Here is a 20,242-nt window from a genome sequence, read left to right on the forward strand (position 1 = left end):
TAATATATTAATAAAATTTAATTTTTACAGTTAATTAAATAATAATTTACTGTACTGTAAAATAATGTTAAAATTGTAAAAAATTTACACAATTAAATTAAAAAATAATTAAAATTTTAAATAATATAAAAAAATCTTATTATATATTCCAATTAAAAAATATTTTAAAATTATATAAATAAATAAGAATTTTTTATTAAAATTTAATAAATTATTAAATAATATTATAAAAATATTACTAATATTAAAATTAATATAAATTATATAATTTTTAAAATATTAAAAAATTCTTACATTTTAATAATAAATAAAAAAATGGAAAAAAATATTAAAAATATAATTATATAAAAACGCGGTAAAATTTATATTTAATATTTATAATTTTAATACCTTTATATTTATTATTAAAAACAATAAAAAAATTAATAATAAAAATATTATAATAAATAATAAAAATAATAAAATTAAAAATGTAAAAACGTAAATAAAAAATATTAAAAACATTATTAATAATATATTAAAAAAGATTTTATAAAATTAATAATAAATAAAATAAATATATATAAATTAAACCAAAAAATTAAATAAATTTAAAAAAGTTTTTAATTTTTTACGTAAATAATTAAATAGTTTAAAATATAAAATTTTTTAATAAAAAAAAATATTTAATAATTTATAAAAATTATATAATTAATAAAAACATTAAATAAAATATAAAAATATAATTAATTAAAATAAATAATATATAACTTAAAAAAATTAAAAAAAATAAAATATTAATTATATTTATAATTATATCGAAAAAGTTAAAATTATTATTAAAAAAATTTAAAAATTATAAATTAATAATTAAAAAAAATAAAATTAAAAATGTTAAAATATAAATAACATTTATAAATACATTAAAAAAACAGTTATAAATCTTTTTATAACAATTTTAATTTAATAAAAAACTTTAAAATATAATAAATTAACATAATAAAATATAATAAATTAACATAATAAAATATAATAAATTAATAATGTAATAAATATAATAAATTAATAATATAATAAAAAAATATAATATATTTATAATAAATTAAATTAATAAAAACGTTAAAAATTTTTTTATAAAAAAATTATTAATAAATATTATTATTATAATAATTTATATAAATTATTAAATAAATTACCATATTTATTTTATTTATACGTTAATTATATCATTAAAATAATTTACGAAAAAAATTTTTTTTTTTTTTTTTAATTTATTAAATTTTATATTAAATAAAACCTTACATTAATTATGTTTTTTTTAAAAGATTTAAATAAAAGTTTATAATATTATTAAAGTAAACGTTAAAAAGGGTAAAGTATTACCGGATACGTACCCCGTTTTTGCAATATTAGCCCTAACCTTATTTGTATAAACGAAATGTTCAATTGGCGCGTTATACACGAGCCATTTTTCGACCTTACCCTCCCTGTATCCCTATTGATTTTTTGGTTTTGCTACAGTCACCGCTCTGGTCAACCGTAGTACTACCGTAATTCGTACAAACAATTTAGCTCCCAGTGCACTGGGTCCGTTTTCAGTTTCCTGAGTTTTGTTGAACGGATTCCTCCGCCGTCTTACTTCATTTTTGGACTGAGATCTTATCATGTAGAAGAGACTACCGATATTCTTTTTCGGAACGTTTTACCATGGCGGCCATCAAATTCTAACTCGGCCCGTTTTGTTTTGTATGTATTATCGTCAACCCCGTCGCATTCTATCGCATTCTACCGCGTCCCGAGGCTACCGAGGCTCGTCTCTTGTTACATACCAGCTACCTAGGCTGTCTACTACTTTATATACATACATACATACCCACCTCCGGACACGGTAGACTTTGCGCGAACATAAGACAACGCAAACCTAATATGTTAACGGTTACTAGCAAACGGAGACGAGTCCCTTAGGAGAACTCTAAACAAAACCCACAATACATAATAGAATTTGACTCTAAAGTGACGATACGCAAACCGCCTTTGCCATTTCTACTTGTCCACATAGAGGTATGTTCTATTTTGAGTTTAGTTAACGACGGGAGCGATACTCGGACGTTATATCACCAGTCATGGCGGACAGCAAGCCTGAAAGCCCTCGGCCTCAGGAGCCTCACAGCAGCCCTCGCAGCTCCAAGCTGCCGCGCCTGGGACAGAGGCGCCATCAAGATCAAACTCAAACAGCAGATTCTGATCCTAAGCTAGGTTACGAGAGGAATAACCCAACAAACGGTCCTACGCACGATTTTAAATCTGCATACAGTAAAGAGCGGAAACCTAGAAGAATTTCTGCTTCATCGAGCATTGTATGTCCGCCCCTGCCGTTAGATATACTACCGAGAGAAGGTATTAATCGAGATTCCTTCCCTCTTAGCCGATCCACGACTGCCTTAACTTCTCCAGTCCTCGTACTCCACCTCTCACGACCAAGACTACAACCGGCAAAGTCCACACACCTCGTGTAGCCAGCGACAGTACCCCTCACCCATCTTCTTCGGGCAATTCGAGCTCTTCATATAAGGATTCACTTAGCGCCGCTGGAGCTGTCTTGCCTGGTCCAAGCCCTGCCACATCTCATATTCCTAGGGCCTTCGCTTCTCAGGCGAGCCCGCCACACCAGGTCTCGAGAGGTAAAGATCCCAAAGCGAGAAACATTCCCAATATGGATAACACTTTGAAGAAAGAAAGGCCTGCCAACGGGAGGACCAGTACGAAGGACGACGCCCCGGGAGCCGAGCCGACTAGACTAGAGCCTCAGAAAGTAAATAGCGAAGACGAGGCGCAATCCGACAGTAAGGACGAGTCTGAGGAGAAATATAGTTCTTCAGGTGTTGATAGGAGTATTTATTCCACGGAAGAAGGCTACGAAACCCCAGTTAATGGCTTAGAAACTACCGCAGATGGAGATAAGACAGACGGAGCCAGTTATGCTTCTGCCCTTAAATTTGGGCTGAACGGGCAAGACATAGACATTGTACCACATGGGCGCGGTCTTAACCCGCAAGATGACGATGATTCGTATCCTGAGCTGGATGATCTAACGATGGACGAAATTTATCCGCCTCCAAGGCCAAGCGCCAACGGAGGGATCCGGTGGGCTCCGTGGAACGTTCCATGGAAACGCAGAATGCAGACACTTGTTGTGCTCATGCACTGCATGTGTATCGCCATAACGGTTTCCATCTTCTTCGCGCTGTGCGGTAATCCCTTTGCTTGGCCATTGCTGCTTGTATACCTTCTACATGTGTTGAGCTCGAAGGCTGCTACGGATGGATCGTTGAGATACCGATCCGAATGGTTCCGCAAAAGCTACATGTGGCATCTCTTCGCGGACTACTTCCCAGCCAAGCTTCATAAAACTCACGATCTACCGCCCACTCGGAAGTATATCTTTGGCTACCACCCACATGGTATTATCTCCCATGGCGCGATGGCGGCTTTCGGCACCGAGGCTCTAGGCTTCTCTAAGAAATTTCCCGGTATCACGAACAGTGTTCTAACATTGGACTCGAACTTCCGCATTCCACTGTATCGCGAGTATATCCTAGCCTTAGGGTTACGATCAGTTTCGAAAGAATCCATTGTCAACATCCTGACAAAAGGCGGCCCGAATGGAGAGGGCATGGGCCGCGCCGTCACCATTGTTATCGGTGGCGCTCGGGAGTCTCTTGAAGCGCAACCAGGTCAGATGCGTTTGATCCTAAAGGAGCGCAAGGGCTTCGTCAGGATTGCCGTTAGAACCGGCGCGGACCTGGTACCCGTGCTCGCATTTGGTGAAAACAACCTATACGACCAACTACATCCTAAGGAGCACCCACTCGTACACAAACTGCAGATGTTTGTCCTAAAGGTGTGGAAATTCACCCTGCCATTCTTACACGGACGAGGTATTTTCAATTATGATGTAGGCTTGATGCCGTACCGCCGCCCGTTGAACGTGGTGGTCGGAGCTCCGATCAAAGTTACGCAGTCGGCCGTTGTGGACCAGGCGGAGGTCGACCGACTGCATGATCAGTACATTACCGAGCTAGAGAAGCTGTGGGACCAATACAAGGACAGGTTTGCTCCCGATAGGAAGGAAGAGATGCAAATATTATCTTAGAGCAGTCTTACTATACTTCCATGGAACTTTTCTTTTTCTTTAGTTCCCTTTGTATTACATGTATGGTTAAACAAAGGCGTATAGGTCTACTCGTCGAGTAAAACTTAGGATGGTGGGGGAAGGATAATTATCATTGCTTTTAGGAGACTCGCCTTCGGTATACGAAGCAAGCGGGTTTAAGTGTAATTCTAACTATTAGATTACCTAAAATAGCGTTGTCTAATCCGTAGTTCTTCACAATATGAGGGGACTATACTTGTTTAGGTATTCTACGCTGTATTAACTACGCTAAGACCATACAATTTAAAATAGTTTACTAATAGAAGATGTTTGTATCATACGGATATTCGTTTAATCCTATGTATGACAGGTGTGACAATAGCACGTAAGGGCGTCTCGAGGTTGCGTCGGGAGTCATGGACGTATGCAAGCTAGGAGGTCACAATTTCAAGTTGGTGATCAATTACCTTAATTTTCTGGAATATCATGAGGGGTGCATGAGCATCGCGATGTTCACAGTCTATGTAATAGTCAAATACATGTCTAAGATCTTAAGCGTGGATGAGCAGGATGAGATCAAGATCGCGGGTGCCCTTTTAAGTTGGAATCGCCACGCGGATTGGAGGTTTACATAACCCCGGATTTGCTCGGCGCCCCACACACCGTGCATAGGTACATAAGATGTCGGTCCCCATATTTTTAACGGTGAGAGTTCAATTGCAAGGGTCGAAGCAATGCTGGCTTTTGGATGTTTACTTGGCGTTCCAACGTGGCGCCAGGGGAAATTGATCTGTCGTACGGGTTATGTATGAGCACGAGGGAGAAGATTTTGGTTTGAAGTAGTTGTTCAAACAGTCAATTGCTCTTTTAAATCGACGTGTAGGTAATAATATATGATTCATGATCATTTGAGTATATGAATTGTAAGATGTCAGAAATGAACACATAGGATCTAGACAGTATTATGTCTACCTAATATTTAGGTACAGTGTACACAAAGCATTGTACATCGTGTACCTAATATGTATATGAGCGACCCCCATATTTCACCTTTGAGGCTGCTGTGCATAATACATACATGTACACAATACCACGGATCCGATTTTAGGTAGTCGCTACATATAGCTCATCCCCAAAAGACTCCACGACTTGTTCAATCGCAACACCAACTGATCAACTTTCGGTTGCTTCTTCGTTTAGGTATTATTTGAGTCGCCAAGTCCTTGTCATTAGATATAAAATAAAAAAGGGGGGTTCAATTGGGGACCAATTCGAGTTTTATGCGTCCAAAGTTGGCCGACGCTAAGCAAAGTTGCGGTTAGCTTCACGAGACTAGGGGTCCCTTCCAGGGGGGGTTCCGCACAATGATGCTTGCAGTTGCTTGCTGCTTTTGGTTTAGGTATCTCTAATCTGAGGCGTATCACTTTCGAGTCTCTGCCGTACACTGACTTTATTATTGACTTTATTATTCACATCCACATAAAATATGTCTACTCCTTTGTCCAATAATCTTACTTCCCAAAGACGTATATCCAGTCTTCCTTCACCGTCTCATCCCGCCACCCTATCCGTTAAAAGCGTATTCACTCCTAATTCTACGAACCCCGACTTATCCAATCCCTCGTCAGCATCATCCGCTACCACTAGCTTTAAGGTAGACTGGTCGTCTGATGGTGCTAACCATTCTTCCTCCAACCCTACCGGTCGCCGTCTCGAGGATATCGAGATGGATTCCATAGCTCCCCAAGGCCATCGCCGCCGCCGAAGTACCCTTACCGCCAACCCTAACATCCCTCAGCCCTCTACTTCGCGAACTCCACGGACACGTTCCACCAGCGCTAAGAGACCAGGGGAGCTGGAAGGCAAAATCTCCGAAGAGGATCAACGTCGGGACGCGTCAAGATCGGATAGCAAGGAAGACGACAGTTTATCTGAAGAAGACCTGCACGATGACGAGGAAACGGGTCTAACAAAGAAAGATAAGCGGAGGAAACAAGCCAAGCGACGGCGCAATACGAGGTTAGACCAGAGAATTGCGCGGGACAAGATTACAGACGAGGAGCGAAAAGAGGCAGACCAGGACGTATTCAAGAAATTAGTCGTCAATGGTGTTCTAATTGGGCTCTGGTATCTATTCTCGCTTTCGATCTCTTTAGTAAGTCAATTGCTATTTTTCATAAGGTGTCTTCAGACTACGAATCGTATAATTGCTAACAGAGCTCTGTTTTATAGTACAACAAATGGATGTTCGATTCAGGCCAACTCAATTTTGCATTCCCCTTATTTACAACAGCAGTGCACATGCTCGTGCAATTTTCCCTTGCGAGTTTAGTATTATACTTTATACCTTCCCTACGACCTAACAATGGCCAACATAATTCCGACCTGGGCCGATCGAGACACGAGTCCGAGCCTGAACGTCCTATTATGACTAAAATGTTTTATTTGACGAGAATTGGGCCGTGTGGCGCGGCAACTGGGTTAGATATTGGACTTGGAAACACATCCCTAAAGTTCATTACCCTTACATTTTACAGTAGGTACTGATGTGTGTTTTATAATAAGAACCTCGAAGCTAATATACCTATAGCCATGTGCAAATCTTCTTCCCTAGCCTTCGTATTACTCTTCGCCTTTGTTTTCCGCCTCGAAAGTCCCACGTGGAAGCTAGTTGGTATCATCGCAACCATGACAGCCGGTGTGGTAATGATGGTAGCAGGAGAGATCGAGTTCCAACTAGGAGGATTTATCCTCGTAATATCCGCCGCCTTTTTCTCCGGCTTCCGCTGGGGTCTAACGCAGATCCTCCTACTTCGAAACCCCGCCACGTCAAACCCGTTCTCAAGCATCTTCTTCCTTGCGCCGGTCATGTTCGCCACGCTGATAGTAATCGCGGTACCGGTAGAAGGTTTCTTCGAGCTGATAGAGGGGTTGAAGGTGCTAGCCAATGAATGGGGTGCTCTCAGAACACCTCTTATCCTCCTCTTCCCAGGAACGATCGCTTTCTTGATGACTGCTAGCGAATTTGCTCTGCTGCAGCGAAGCAGCGTAGTTACGCTTTCTATTGCCGGTATCTTCAAAGAGGTGGTCACTATTTCGGCAGCAGCATTAGTTTTTGACGATAAGCTTACGCCCATAAACATCTCGGGTCTTGTCGTGACTATCTGTGCTATTGGCGCATACAACTGGATCAAGCTGTCCAAGATGCGCAACGACGCCCGAATGGAAGCACATAACCGAGGCTACCAGCAAGCGCAATCAGGTTCATCGAGCGAGTTTGAACGCGGAAGTGATTCCGACGAGGAAGAGACGGGACTTCTAGCTCATGAAGAAGCGAGCGGCATCGAAGATAGCCTACTTGCAGCCGACGGGGATATAATACCGAATGCAGGTCCCTCCAGCTCGACGGAACCCCATCGGACTGAACGTTCTCGGGAAGATTGATTATCGCATGCTACATTTCATTTGTATAAGGTTCATTAACAGAATAGAAGCATAGGAATTATGGCGCAACTTGTACATCTATGTGGGATTTAGCATGCTCGAATGCGGCGGTTAAACAGTAAGACTGTACGCACGAGAGAAGGGCCTGTGGGACAAGTGAGCCAGTCGCCTGAAAAGTAGGAGGCCGAACACTGCATTAGCAGGAGTAGCAATGGGCCCTTAGTAAAGGGGCAGGCTCGCGCATTTTTCTACTAAATAGGTAGAAATCAACCGATCAACCGACCAACCGATGGGCCAGTTGGGCAGAAGCAGGCAAATCTCCTACATTCAAAACTTGAAGAAGTAGGAGAAAAGGGGAGCAGAACAAGGCTAGTGTGAGCAATGAGCAGACATATTAACAAGATACCCCATTGCAAATATAGAGAAGAACGATACATCCTATTATATAGACACAGGCGCTTGTTTAGTAGGTTACAGAATGTGTAGAGATAAGTTTTATAGAAACATCACCTAGTTATACCTAATGTACGGATATATAAGTTGGCTTAGGCTGGCATCATAGGTGATTAATGTGTGGAATTGGGCACTAGCACAGGATCAAAATTGTAGCAAGACTCAATACTATATATCATATCACAACGTGCGAGGTACAACAAGTACGAATTGGTGTTCTATCATGTTTTATTAGTATAATATGCTCCTTGGTATCTAGAAACGAATTTTCTGATCCAGTCTGCGCGTCTTGAACGCCTGGTATTAAAGCATGCTAAGCGTGATAACATAATGATTACCTAGACACCCAATGCAGGTGTAGGCATCAGCAGGGTATATACATATTCCTCCCCTCACTCAACCCAATATCTTCAACCCGCCCTTCGTCTTCTGGCCCGGCTTATGCACACCGGTCGGCACGGGACCAAGATGGGTTTCGAGGCCGTCGTCGCGCTTCCCACCACCACCGCCACCAGAACCGTTACCGCCGCGGTTCTTATTCTTGTTCTTGTTCTTGCCGTTCTTGTTCCAGCGGTTGTTGTCCTTGGCGACGGTGGGCTTGATCTCGGTGGTGCTCTTGCGCACGACGACCGGGTGGCTCTGGATGTACTTGCCGTTCATCTCCTTGGCTGCTTGGAAGAACTCGTCTGGGTCGCTGAAGGATACGAAGCCGTATCCTTTGGATTTGGACGTTACTTTGTCACGGATTACGCGCGCTTTTTGCAGGGATTTCCACTGTGAGAATGCTTTGTAGAGAGATTCGTCGGTTGTCTCGCCTGCTAGGTTGCCGACGAAGAGGCGTAGGTGAGAGGGGTCCCATTCGAGGAGCGTGTCGTCAGACCATTTCTGTCCACCGCCTGATCGCACGACCGTCTTCTTCTTCTCGCCGTTCGTTGCTGAAGCAGCCGCTGCTGATGCGGCGGCGGCACTGGCACTCGGTTCCGCGGCGTACGTCGTCGTCGTCGCGCTGTTGGCGTAGCCTGCTCGTCCTCCAGACCCTGCTGCTGACGCTCCTGCCGTTGCTGGTGCACCAGCACCCCCTTCCTTGGTGGGATCTTTCACATATGCGCTCTGCCACTGCGCGATCTGCGCTGCCATATCCGGGTCATAGTCGTCGCTCTTCGCCTGGTTGGGAGCCGGGAAGGGGTTGCGGATCTGGGGGGCGGCGGCATACGAGGTCGCGGCGGTGGTGCCGGCGGCTACCTGCGGCGCGCTGTAGTAGCTCTGCTGGTAGCCCTGCTGCTGCTGCTGCTGCTGGTGCTGCTGGCCGGGGTACGAGTACGGATTCGCTGCTGCTGCTGCTGCTGGCTGCGATTGGTGTTGGTAGCCGCCGGTCACGGGGCCCGGGCGCGCGTACGGCTGGTACGAGGAGCCATACTGGCTTCTGGCGGGGGCGGGAGCGCTAGCATATGTCGGCGCGCTGGAGTATGCGGGAGGCGCGTAGGGGCCGGGGCTCGGGGAGTGGGTTGGCGCGGGCGAGAAGGCTGGCTTGAAGCCGGAGAAGCGCGAGGGGGGCGGACGCGGGGGGAGCGAATTGCTGGAGCCTGGAGGAGGCGGATAGGACATGATGAACTTTGCTGTGCGCCCGAGAGGTGTGGTGTGTGTGTGTGTTTCGGGTGCAACACGTACCTACGAGTCCGGATATAGCCTGGACTCTTCTTCCTGCTTCTTGGATACCGAGGTAACCTGGAGCTTTTACCGCTCTGGTTTCGTGGGTTGGGTTGGGTTGGGTTGGGGACGAGTGTCGAAGAGTTATAAATACGTGCGCGCTCGAATTATTAAAAGGGTGATGTGCGTTATGCGTGTGAACTTGACGCTGGTGTGGTGACGGTGTGAAAATTACGGGTTGATGGGATTCTATCGACGTGATTCTATGGAGTGCAGCCCGATTCGAAGTACTCGATCCCAGATTCCAAGGTTGAAGTCTCTTTGATTTGTGGCGCATTAAATGTGGCGGGGCACCGTTGTTTATACATAGTACACAGCCACGTACCTCTAGCTCCCATATCCACAGATCCACTTACATGGACCAGTCATTGGGTCTTGTCCCAACAGAATGCCGTGACTTTCTATTGTTGACATCTAATAGTTACATACCTACCTTGGTAGTTCATTCATAAGCAGAGCAGCTACAATAATACTTCTTACTGCTACCTATTATACTAAACCTTAGAGGCAGCTCTCCCAGAAATAGGTTTGAAGAACTAGGGCGGGAACAGATTATTGGTTCATACTTAGGTTCGTACACACATAAATGGTCCAAACAATAAGGTAACTTACACCTTGAGTTTGTTCAGCTAATAACCTACTCTTAACGTCTTGTCATGCCATCCCATGTTAGGTTTCACACAATATGTACCGAGGTATAGAAAGTAACATTTGGACTTTGAAGGAGATGGTCTAACCCGACTCTCGTTCAAAGCTGCTACCTAGAGACATTGATTTGTTATACTTTACCTAACTAGGTATTCTTTACATTCTACCTTCTCATTTCGACATTTATCATCAACACTATATTCATATTCCCTCCCGCCTTATCTCTCAACTTTCGGTCGAATGCCCTGACTGCCAAGATGGCAATTCACCTGATAAGGCCGCTAAGCATAATAATCAAGAGGGCCGGCAATCCGCATAAAGGGCCGAGAATTTAGAAGGTTCCCCTGATTGGCCCAAGGTCATTAATCTATTGCCCGATTCTCCCCCATGAGACATTTTGTTGTAGCCTCGCAGTCATGAGTGGGATTTGGTGTCAATCCTGGTTAACTCGTCTAGCCTGCGTTCCACCGCAACTACTCTCGGTCGTTTGTTGCGCCGCTTCGTAGACCATCCCCAAGCCCCGATAACTAAAAACCAATTAGTGAGATTGGGGACATATATACGAAATTGCCACAGCTTGGATTGACGTCTATTAAACAGCATGTCTTTACATTAAATTATTTCTTGGACCCGTCTCCGAGATCTCTGCAAAGGGGCATTATTTGCTATAAGTGACTGGGGCTATAATACCTTCCGGTACTCCCGTGTTTCGACATTGCCATTGTCTCATAATGATACAGAGTCAGCAGGCTGTTTTGTGAGTATTCGGTTGCTAAGCATTGTCATAAGCACAGGGGACCCATTATGGAATTCGATCTAGTAGTTTCTTATACATAGGTAGCTGACGATGGAGCGGCTATCCAAGAACAAGTACAAGCAAATTTCTCAACCTTGTTGGACCGAGAGTTCAGCCTGATAGACGGTCTTACACGAGGATGGCTCAACAAGTATATTGCCATCTAATCCATTATTGCATATAGATAGTATCGTACATACGTAGGTAGGTAGGTTAGTTCAATAAAACCCGATGTGGATCCAGGCTCATCAATGACCAAGCATTTGGTCCGTCCCCCGGTGGATTTACGAAACGGCGTTAAGGTCTCACGGGGGGGATCTGAATCAACCAAGATCGACATGAGGCGTATCCCATGTTAGAGAAGAACGAAGTGGCATGTTGTTGTTTTTTAATTGCCTCTAACTAGGTAGATTATTGCTGTCACAAAAAGCAAATCGGTAAGTATTACTGTGCAATATCTACTACATGCAAGTAATTCTCACGATCCGTAATCGGTGATAGGCGAGGGACAAACTATGCGAACCGACGGGTAGCGGATAATGGAAAAGAAGGGTCCTCAGTAAAAAACCCGTGCCTTCCGGGAATTCTTTGATTGATGGGATGCAAGTGCTGTCCTGTCATCTTCAGCTAACCTAGGCATTATGCAGTAGCTTAAACCTACATGTTGGCTAAGACGGGGTTATAGGCCGGTTGTAGATACCTACGTAAGGTATTTCAATAACAAAATTCCCTCCCCTCCTACCCTCTTTTCTCCTGGGCACCACTTTCTTACTTACCCCTCCATCACATCCACTTTCAAACCCACTTTTCCTGACGAACTCCATCATAGAAAAGTAACCTCCCTCCCGCGACCGCCTGTAGTTTACAGTTTACAATTAATTCTTTATATTCCCGCTTCTCCATCTGTGCTTTTAGCAAATAACTTCATCTCTCTACCATTGAGTTACCAATATCGCTGCAATCATGTCTGGTGCCGTGTAAGTCCAAAATATACCTCTCTGTCTTACCTTGGCGATGATGATTACTCTTTTACCCCGCCATCAAAAAATCATCACCCCGCCGACTCCCATCTTTCTTTCATCCCAACAAATTGAGTGCCTTCGCGACCTATGTAACTGAAATAACTCTTCGGGGCCTCTAGGGCTCGTCTTGCCAACATAACCAGTTCTCTGGGAGGCCCAAGGCGAGCTTCTTTCATTATATTATTATCTACGAATTCGTCGCAAATCGCTTCGTTGAAGCCATGCTAACCATTCTAAAAGCGCTGATTTGGGCCTCATTGGCTTGGCCGTCATGTACGTTTATCCCAATCCCCCCCACCCCTCAAACCCCTTAGTAAGCTCTGGAGATATTCATCTGTCATAGGGGTCAGAACTTGATTCTGAACATGGCCGACCACGGCTTCACCGTCTGCGCTTACAACCGAACCGTCTCCAAGGTAGATGCGTTCTTGGCAAACGAGGCCAAGGGCAAGTCTGTCGTTGGTGCTCACTCCAACGAGGAGTTCATCTCCAAGCTAAAGAAGCCCCGCCGTGTCATGCTGCTGGTACAGGCTGGCAAGCCTGTCGACGACTGGATCGAGACCCTACTCCCTCTCTTAGAGAAGGGAGACGTCATCATTGACGGCGGAAACTCTCACTTCCCCGACTCAAACCGACGAACTAAATACCTCGCAGCCAAGGGTATCCGATTCGTCGGTTCTGGTGTCTCCGGTGGCGAGGAAGGTGCCCGATATGGCCCTTCGCTGATGCCGGGTGGTAACGAGGAGGCGTGGCCCTACATCAAAGATATCTTCCAAAGCATTGCTGCTAAGAGCGACAACGAGGCATGCTGTGAGTGGGTTGGTGACGAGGGTGCTGGCCACTACGTCAAGATGGTGCACAATGGTATCGAGTATGGTGATATGCAACTGATTTGCGAGGTTTGTTGCCCTTATACCCATTGTCACCTATATTTCATGCATCTCGAAACAGCTAAACTAATTCCACTAGGCCTACGATATCATGAAGCGTGGTCTTGGATTAAGCAACAAGGAGATCGGTGATGTTTTGGCCAAGTGGAACAAGGGCGTTCTAGACTCGTTCTTGATCGAAATCACCCGTGACATCATGTACTTCAACGATGAGGACGGAACGCCGCTAGTTGAGAAGATCCTGGACCAGGCCGGTCAGAAGGGTACTGGCAAGTGGACTGCCATCAACGCTCTGGACCTCGGAATGCCCGTTACCCTGATCGCTGAGGCTGTGCTTGCCCGTTGTCTGTCTTCAATCAAGGCCGAGCGAGTCAAGGCTTCGACCAAGCTTCAATACGTCGGTCGCACAACCAAGTTCGAGGGCAGCAAGGAGCAATTCCTTGATGACCTTGAGCAGGCTCTGTACGCTTCCAAGATCATCTCATATGCTCAAGGTTTTATGCTGATGCAAGAGGTATGTCATATTATCCGTTTATATCCCTCCCTAAGCGTGCAGACGTTTCTGACTGTAATTAGGCCGCGAAAGAGTACAAGTGGAAGCTTAACAAGCCTTCGATTGCCTTGATGTGGAGAGGTGGTTGCATCATCCGCTCTGTCTTCCTGAAGGACATTACTGCTGCTTACCGAAACGACCCTGATCTCGAAAACCTGCTATTCGACGACTTCTTCAACAAGGCCATCCACAAGGCCCAGCCCGGCTGGAGAGACGTGGTTGCTAAGGCTGCCGTTCTCGGAATCCCAACCCCTGCCTTCTCTACTGCGCTATCGTGGTTTGACGGATACCGCACCAAGGACCTGCCCGCCAACCTTCTCCAGGCCCAGCGTGACTACTTCGGAGCACACACCTTCCAGGTTAAGCCTGAGTTTGCCAACGATAAGTACCCGGCAGGCCAATATATCCACGTTAACTGGACTGGTCGGGGAGGTAACGTGTCGGCTTCCACATACCAAGCATAAATGATGGTATCCATGTGAGCGAATATGAGCGCGCTTACCAATGGTAAGTATGGCGTATAGGCAAGGTCATTCTCAATGGATGGAAAAAGGAATGAATTAAACCGAGCATGCTATGACATGACATGACATAGTCAACCTACCAAGTTTAGAAGAATGAAATAAATATCTGAATTAATGGCAAATTCCAATTTCCATGTACTTGGAAAAATAAATATTTTAGACTATATGTCCGCAAAGCAACTTGTGGGAACGACTTATAGGTGACACCGTGAAATGCAGTTGATAACATGAGCTGTTGGGCTAGGTTAGGTACCCAGGTACCTACGTACATGTAGGCTAAATGCACGTGATTTTTAGATGTCGGAGATGGTTGGCTCGAGCCACATTTATTTGTAGCGCGTGTAGACCCACAAGCTACCACTCATCAAGCCTCAGGCGTACTTCGTACCTGTAACAAATTCCCCCCAAGGAAAGTCGAGCTCTTGTCGTCGCGCATCTTCGCGATCATCAAATCGAAACTTTCGCGCGCAGCCTTGTCATCGCGAATCCCCCCTTGCGCCTCGCGCTCTGCTATTCTTACCACAACTTCAAATAGATTATACCGGACCCATCTATTTACCTCCAATAATTCCGGTATTAATCAATTGAGTGTGATAGTCAAATTTATCTCGCTCAAACGACAATGTCAGCAATGGGTGACCCCAGTTACGGGGTCCATAGAGACTTGGTATTTTTTTATTTGCGATCGCGTATCGTTACAATTGCTTGCTAATATAGACATGTTTAGCTCCCACATGTGCATCTCATTTCGACATACAGATACACCCTCAAAGCCCGAGTTGAACCCTCCGAAGTGACCAGTTGGTTGATGCAAGCTCCCAAGATCGCCCGCGACACCGCACCGTTCTTTTGGACCTATCTCGATCGGCCCGAGAATGGAAATGTCTTCTTAACGTGGCAGCCGTTACAGCAGATGGGTGTAAACTTCGCCAGCGATGGTTTCATCTGGCCTCCCCAGGAACAATACTTACAGCAGGACGTGGGAAACGGTGTGGTATGACATATCTTGAATTCTGAGCTGTGAGCTCATGCTAACTAAGCTGTGTAGATCCTCGAGATGTATTATCACAAAGCCGGATTTGCCTATGGAGAGCCATACGCGTCACATTCGAGACGCCGCTTCCGCCTCATTCCTCCTAATATCCACAACCCGAATGCTCCTCAGGTTGATCCTAGTCTATGGATAGTTCACTACGGTCCCGTCGATAACAACGAGCGTATTCCCCATCAGATGATCCCGCGCGATCCTCGGGTTCAATCTATCCTAGAGACTCGCGCTTACCTGCAGCGATGTGGTCAGATTCAACGAAAGGAGTTCATCCTCAGCGACCGGGTGAACTGGCCTCAGATCGCCTGGCCAAGAGAACCGTCAAGGCAGCCCATGTTCGCAGGCCCCCGCGGGGTTCCGCAGGCAATGGCATATCCCGCTCACCCCCCTACGGCTGGCGCACCACCATCAAAACGAGCGCGGACTGGTCAAGCTGCACAAGGCCAAGTAGCTTCCGCCATACCTGCTATTTCCCAGCAAGAAGGCGTGTATGACGATGAAGAAGATACCTCTCGTGGCGACATGTTTGACCATCTTACACCACGTGAAGTTAGTTTAGCTCGCTATCGGCAGAACCACGAGTGGATGGAAGAGATACTGTCATCCCCATACAGAATGGGCCAGATTGGGTTTTCAGATCTTGGGCTAGGTCTCAAAGGAGAGCTTTCGGATTTAACTGATGGTATTTTTGAGGCTCATAGTTTTAATGCAACCACACAGACCCTTTCTAAGCCTACCGCAACTCAGTTCGATCCGGAGAAGGCTGCTGAGTTTCGCAAGCGAGTTAATGATCGGCTTCGTTCTACGCAGGCAGAGATTGAGAAGATGAAAGCAGACCACGCCAAAAAGGTGGCCAAGTTTAAGCACAACTCACTCCTTACCGTTGCCGAAAGGGAATTGCGATCAGCTCTAGATGAGCCGGGTTCTGATGTACTACAACTTGAGAGGAGAGTCGAAGAAGGCGAAGACGACTCAAATCGCTGGCCCTCTAAGCATAATAAGAAGGTTGATGAGATCGTATCTCAGGTTGAAGCGCACCTAGGCCGTCGAGCAGAGGTCATATACGAACTGAGGAGAATACAAGACGGTGGTTATCAAGAGCCAGCTCCGGAGCCGACGCCTCAGATAACCTCGGGTCCAGGTCCTGTTCTTGGAGAGCCTCAGAACGGCGGGACAAATGGTAGCGGTGCAATGTCTCGCCAACCATCACACGCAGGGTCTCAGCATAGTGGATTCACTATGGGAGATCATGATATCGACATGGGCGGCGGAACTGCTGCCGGCCTCCTTGACCAAATACATACTGGAACAGGAGTCTCGTCTACCTCCACGCCAATGAATAACTTCCCGACCCCCCAAGCTCAGGCCTCGGGCGTCCATTCCCGCGTTACTACACCAGCAAACCTGAACGCCCCTTCGCCTCTACACCCTAACCAGACGGACAGCACGGGGGATGTAAACATGAGCGGCGTCGTCGATCCGTCAACCGGAACCGCTCCTGACCAAGGTACAGGGAGTGGTGACTGGGTGGTAGTCCCCAAAGCCGGTGCTATTCCAGACGGCACCGCGGGTGCAACACCTACCAATAATCCACCGAGGACCGCAGGCGCTCTGAGTAAGCAAGCATCAGCAACAGGAACCCCTTCAGCAGGGTTCGATGGTGACCAGAACGACTTCAGCTCATTAGATGATTTGAATACGGCGGGAGATGCATTAGCAGGCTTTAGCGAGACGCCTGGGGACCTCGGTGAGGGTTTGGATATGGAAATGGAAGACTCAGCGTTTGGTGACGCTTTCCATGGCGTGGATACGCAGCAGGGGGGAGGCACGCCGGCTGAAGGTAACATCTAGGAAGTGCTGTACGGTGGTATTCCCTTTCCTCCTGAAGATGAAAACTATTGAGGATGAGAAAGAGAAAGAAGAATAGCCTGGCGTAATTCTAAGACGTTGTGGCAATTCGAAGCGAATTAATATTAGGCCCATTACCTCTGAAGGCCTCAAATTACGATAGCAAGAAGACTCCCGGGGGACAGATATGGTTTAAGGGCGTTGGACGGTCTCACTGGTAAATTTTTTGCTTATCAAAGGCTTAAATCCCAAAGGGGGGACTCAACCTAAGTGTAGTATTTTTTGATGTACGATTACATTCGTAAACTCGTCTTCCGCACTGGGGAATGAGTTTGAAAGAATATGGACTGCATCTTACTTTTTTTTGAGCTTAGTGACATCAATTCGAGCAAGTTGTATTGGAAATCATGGCTTATGAAGACTATTACAATAAGATGTTATAGTGATCTGGCATCGCAGCGCGTAACCTGTAAGATCTACTGGATATCGCATCGCGGTGGTCCTCTCAGCTCTGTAGGGTATGATGTAATTTAAAGGCAACTCCTATAAATGGCAATATATCTCTTAAAGATATCCATCCCGTATTAGAGGCTTCGGTAACCCCAAGCGAGACTTGAAGTTGATTTTAGGCTTACTTGCTTGGTGGTGCAGGTTTCAGAACCAGCAGGGTTTCGTCTCAAAGTCCCAGAGCTAAGACCTCGACGGAGACCCTTCTAACCCTCATTTGACATGATTTTATTTGCGGAAAAAGAAGCGTTAAGGCTGAAGTAGGCTATCGATTCCCGGATGCTCTCCAGTTCCGAGCTCCCGTCACTATCAGGGGCCCGTTGGGCACGGCCCCTTTTGAGCCGCGTTTCCTGGTATCGCATCGTCGGATCCCTCGTCCCATATCGAGCACTTCGATTGGTGAATGTCTTGCTTAATTAATGCTTTCCTTGTGTATACGGTATGTCGCATCGACTTGCTAACTTGATGTGTAGATGCTGGCAAGAAGTAACGGGTGGTTTCTACTTGACTCGTCTGGAATTTCTCTGCTTTCGTGCCGGTATCTCGATGTCGGACCTTAGTAGTCTTTCACCTCGTGGCTCTCCGTCGTAAGCTCTGACCTAAGTTCGGCCTAAGGGCGCCCCTGGGACGTGATTATAGTATACTATGCTTGAATTAGGTTCACTGCTATAATTAATATGCCTATACCTCGGCTTAAACGAGGTGCCGTGATGACTACTAGTGTTATTAGGGTATATGCCAAGACATGTCAAGCTATGGGATGATGTCTCAAGCTCAGGCAACTATCTGAAAATCACGGAGGGTTGCGTGGTATGTCATGGCATTATATAGCTACATATCGTCTAACCACATGGTAAATGGTGCTCACCTCCCATCCAGATCTCTGTTCATAGTTCTCTTTCCTTCTCGCCTGTTATCCTTTCCTTCCCTTCCTATAGTCACTCCTTAATGCTTCGCCTGCTGGTCAGCTTGTACTGTTGAGCAGTATTTACGTTCTTTTTACATAGTTAGTTTATTCTTCGTACATATAATACGCGGCTAGAGGTAATAGGAAATGAGGAAATCAGATCTAGTCACAGCTCTTGCTGTTATACTTGGTGCTGCCTTCAATGGAGTACTTGCTACCCCAGCCCCTATTTTTCAGCAGGATCAAAATTTCCCTACTTCTAACCACCCAAGTACGGTGCCATCTTCCTCCAGTGGCCAACTTCAACAATTGCCAAATGTTAGAGGGGATAAGGGATCCGGCACGAATGCCGATGTGAAAGGTGGTTATGGGCCTGAAGCAGTATCCTCCGAGGGATTAGTACAGATCCCTGGCGCACCAGTGACTGCTGGTCAGTTAGTCGCTCTCCCCGGGCTAGAAGAGTCAACAGCTGCCGGTGAGACCGCTACGAGTAGTGCGGCTGTTGAGTCCTTAGCAGCCGGAACTACTTCTAGTACCACACTTGGGACAACGACGGATGCTGGGGTAGAGATATCCTCAAGTACAGCGGTACTTGAGACGTCAAAGGTGAGTCCTTTACTCATAGCCAGACACTCCAAGCTGCAGCCCCTAACCTTTTATAGGTCATCGTGGCTTCATCTTCGTCAAGCTCCGCAGTGCTAGTCGGAAGCGTCCAGAGCTTTCAAATCATGCCTACCGCAACTGCTACTTCTTCCGCGGCTATCAACGTCGGGGTCGTAGCAAACTCGAGCACGCTAGCGGTAGTTTTCAGCTCTGCTTCTATCCAAAGCTTTCGCATCATTAGTGCCGATGTGTCGGCGACAGTTACATCACCGATCTTCGCGAATGTGTCTACTTCGGCCCTTGTGGTCAATGTTCCTGGAGCTGTTGCCACTTCGAGGTTCGGGGGTTTCTCTAACACCACTGTCACTGCGGCTACTACTGGGGCAGTAGCCACGAATATAGATCTTCCTCCTGGATCTGTACCAACTGGGCTCGTCGCATTGCCTACCGGCGGTGCAGTAACATCTGGAAGTCTCCAGTCTCTGTTGGGATCTGAAGGCACCGAAACCGCCGGGGTCCAGCAGTCGCTTTCCGGCGCCTTGGGCAGTTCGAGCGGCCTCAGCTCTAGCGTTACTGCTATCGAAGCACGTCCTACCGAAGCGACGAGCGAATTGCGAGAGCTCCCTAGTGTGCAAACCACGCTGGGCTCACTGGTGCCAATAACCTCTGAGGTTGCGAGCTCCACGGCGGTAGCAGCAGCTAGTGGTGTATCAACGAATAACACTTTACCATCATTCAGTCTAAGCGCCGCAGCGGTACCGAAGGCGGATGCGATAACTGCGATGCTGGTTGTGGGAGTTACGGAGATGTTGGCTGTGCTCTTTATGTAAGTAGCGTAAGATGTAGTAGATTAATATATTACGGTATTTCTCTGCAGCATTAAGATTTCAGTGAAGAAATCATGTGCGGGCTTACACGTAAGATTATTGCACTCACCCAGCGCCTGATGTGCTTATTTGGCTGCAGGGTGAGAATTCGCCTTGGGTCTCAATAGGAGGCCTAGCTTGGGCTGAGTAGCCTGCAGCTTTCGTGTAACCCAAGTGCACACAATACCAACATCTAAGCCCCTAGCCCTCTTTCCCTCTTATTCTATGAGTGTCGTTATGTAAATATCATTTAGTCTATTTTTCGTTCAAGAATGGTTCGTTTTCTTATAGTCC

General features: G+C 45.9%; 6 protein-coding genes across 6 annotated transcripts; 5 read left to right on the plus strand and 1 right to left on the minus strand.

Annotated features, from left to right (window-relative positions):
• Window positions 1-2,102: 2,102 nt before the first annotated feature.
• On the plus strand, window positions 2,103-4,460 carry F4817DRAFT_368861 (DAGAT-domain-containing protein; the record flags this gene model as incomplete). The annotated part of the gene is made up of 2 exons (XM_049307286.1): window positions 2,103-2,336; window positions 2,405-4,460. 2 exons carry the CDS (start codon window positions 2,103-2,105, stop codon window positions 4,130-4,132), a joined length of 1,962 nt encoding a protein of 653 aa, XP_049154634.1. The 3' UTR covers window positions 4,133-4,460.
• Window positions 4,461-5,858: 1,398 nt separating this feature from the next.
• On the plus strand, window positions 5,859-7,576 carry F4817DRAFT_361867 (TPT-domain-containing protein; the record flags this gene model as incomplete). The annotated part of the gene is made up of 3 exons (XM_049306459.1): window positions 5,859-6,287; window positions 6,365-6,668; window positions 6,723-7,576. 3 exons carry the CDS (start codon window positions 5,859-5,861, stop codon window positions 7,574-7,576), a joined length of 1,587 nt encoding a protein of 528 aa, XP_049154635.1.
• Window positions 7,577-8,241: 665 nt separating this feature from the next.
• Window positions 8,242-9,989, minus strand: F4817DRAFT_351401 (RNA-binding domain-containing protein). Its single transcript, XM_049305077.1, has one exon. The coding sequence runs from the start codon at window positions 9,632-9,634 to the stop codon at window positions 8,426-8,428; it is 1,209 nt and encodes a 402-aa protein (XP_049154636.1). The 5' UTR covers window positions 9,635-9,989; the 3' UTR covers window positions 8,242-8,425.
• Window positions 9,990-12,143: 2,154 nt separating this feature from the next.
• Window positions 12,144-14,109, plus strand: F4817DRAFT_320289 (decarboxylating 6-phosphogluconate dehydrogenase; the record flags this gene model as incomplete). Its single annotated transcript, XM_049301166.1, has 5 exons — window positions 12,144-12,157; window positions 12,443-12,475; window positions 12,546-13,101; window positions 13,172-13,606; window positions 13,669-14,109. The coding sequence occupies 5 exons, from the start codon at window positions 12,144-12,146 to the stop codon at window positions 14,107-14,109; spliced, it is 1,479 nt and encodes a 492-aa protein (XP_049154637.1).
• Window positions 14,110-14,552: 443 nt separating this feature from the next.
• On the plus strand, window positions 14,553-17,238 carry F4817DRAFT_274269 (DUF1750-domain-containing protein). The gene is made up of 3 exons (XM_049299472.1): window positions 14,553-14,836; window positions 14,897-15,163; window positions 15,218-17,238. Exons 1-3 carry the CDS (start codon window positions 14,792-14,794, stop codon window positions 17,066-17,068), a joined length of 2,163 nt encoding a protein of 720 aa, XP_049154638.1. The 5' UTR covers window positions 14,553-14,791; the 3' UTR covers window positions 17,069-17,238.
• A 1,143-nt stretch (window positions 17,239-18,381) lies between these two features.
• On the plus strand, window positions 18,382-20,019 carry F4817DRAFT_274278 (uncharacterized protein). The gene is made up of 2 exons (XM_049299473.1): window positions 18,382-19,085; window positions 19,142-20,019. Exons 1-2 carry the CDS (start codon window positions 18,627-18,629, stop codon window positions 19,910-19,912), a joined length of 1,230 nt encoding a protein of 409 aa, XP_049154639.1. The 5' UTR covers window positions 18,382-18,626; the 3' UTR covers window positions 19,913-20,019.
• The last annotated feature ends 223 nt before the right edge of the window (window positions 20,020-20,242 follow it).

This window comes from Daldinia loculata (assembly GCF_022478755.1).
Source record: "Daldinia loculata strain CBS 113971 unplaced genomic scaffold F4817scaffold_77, whole genome shotgun sequence".
Taxonomy (NCBI): domain Eukaryota; kingdom Fungi; phylum Ascomycota; class Sordariomycetes; order Xylariales; family Hypoxylaceae; genus Daldinia; species Daldinia loculata.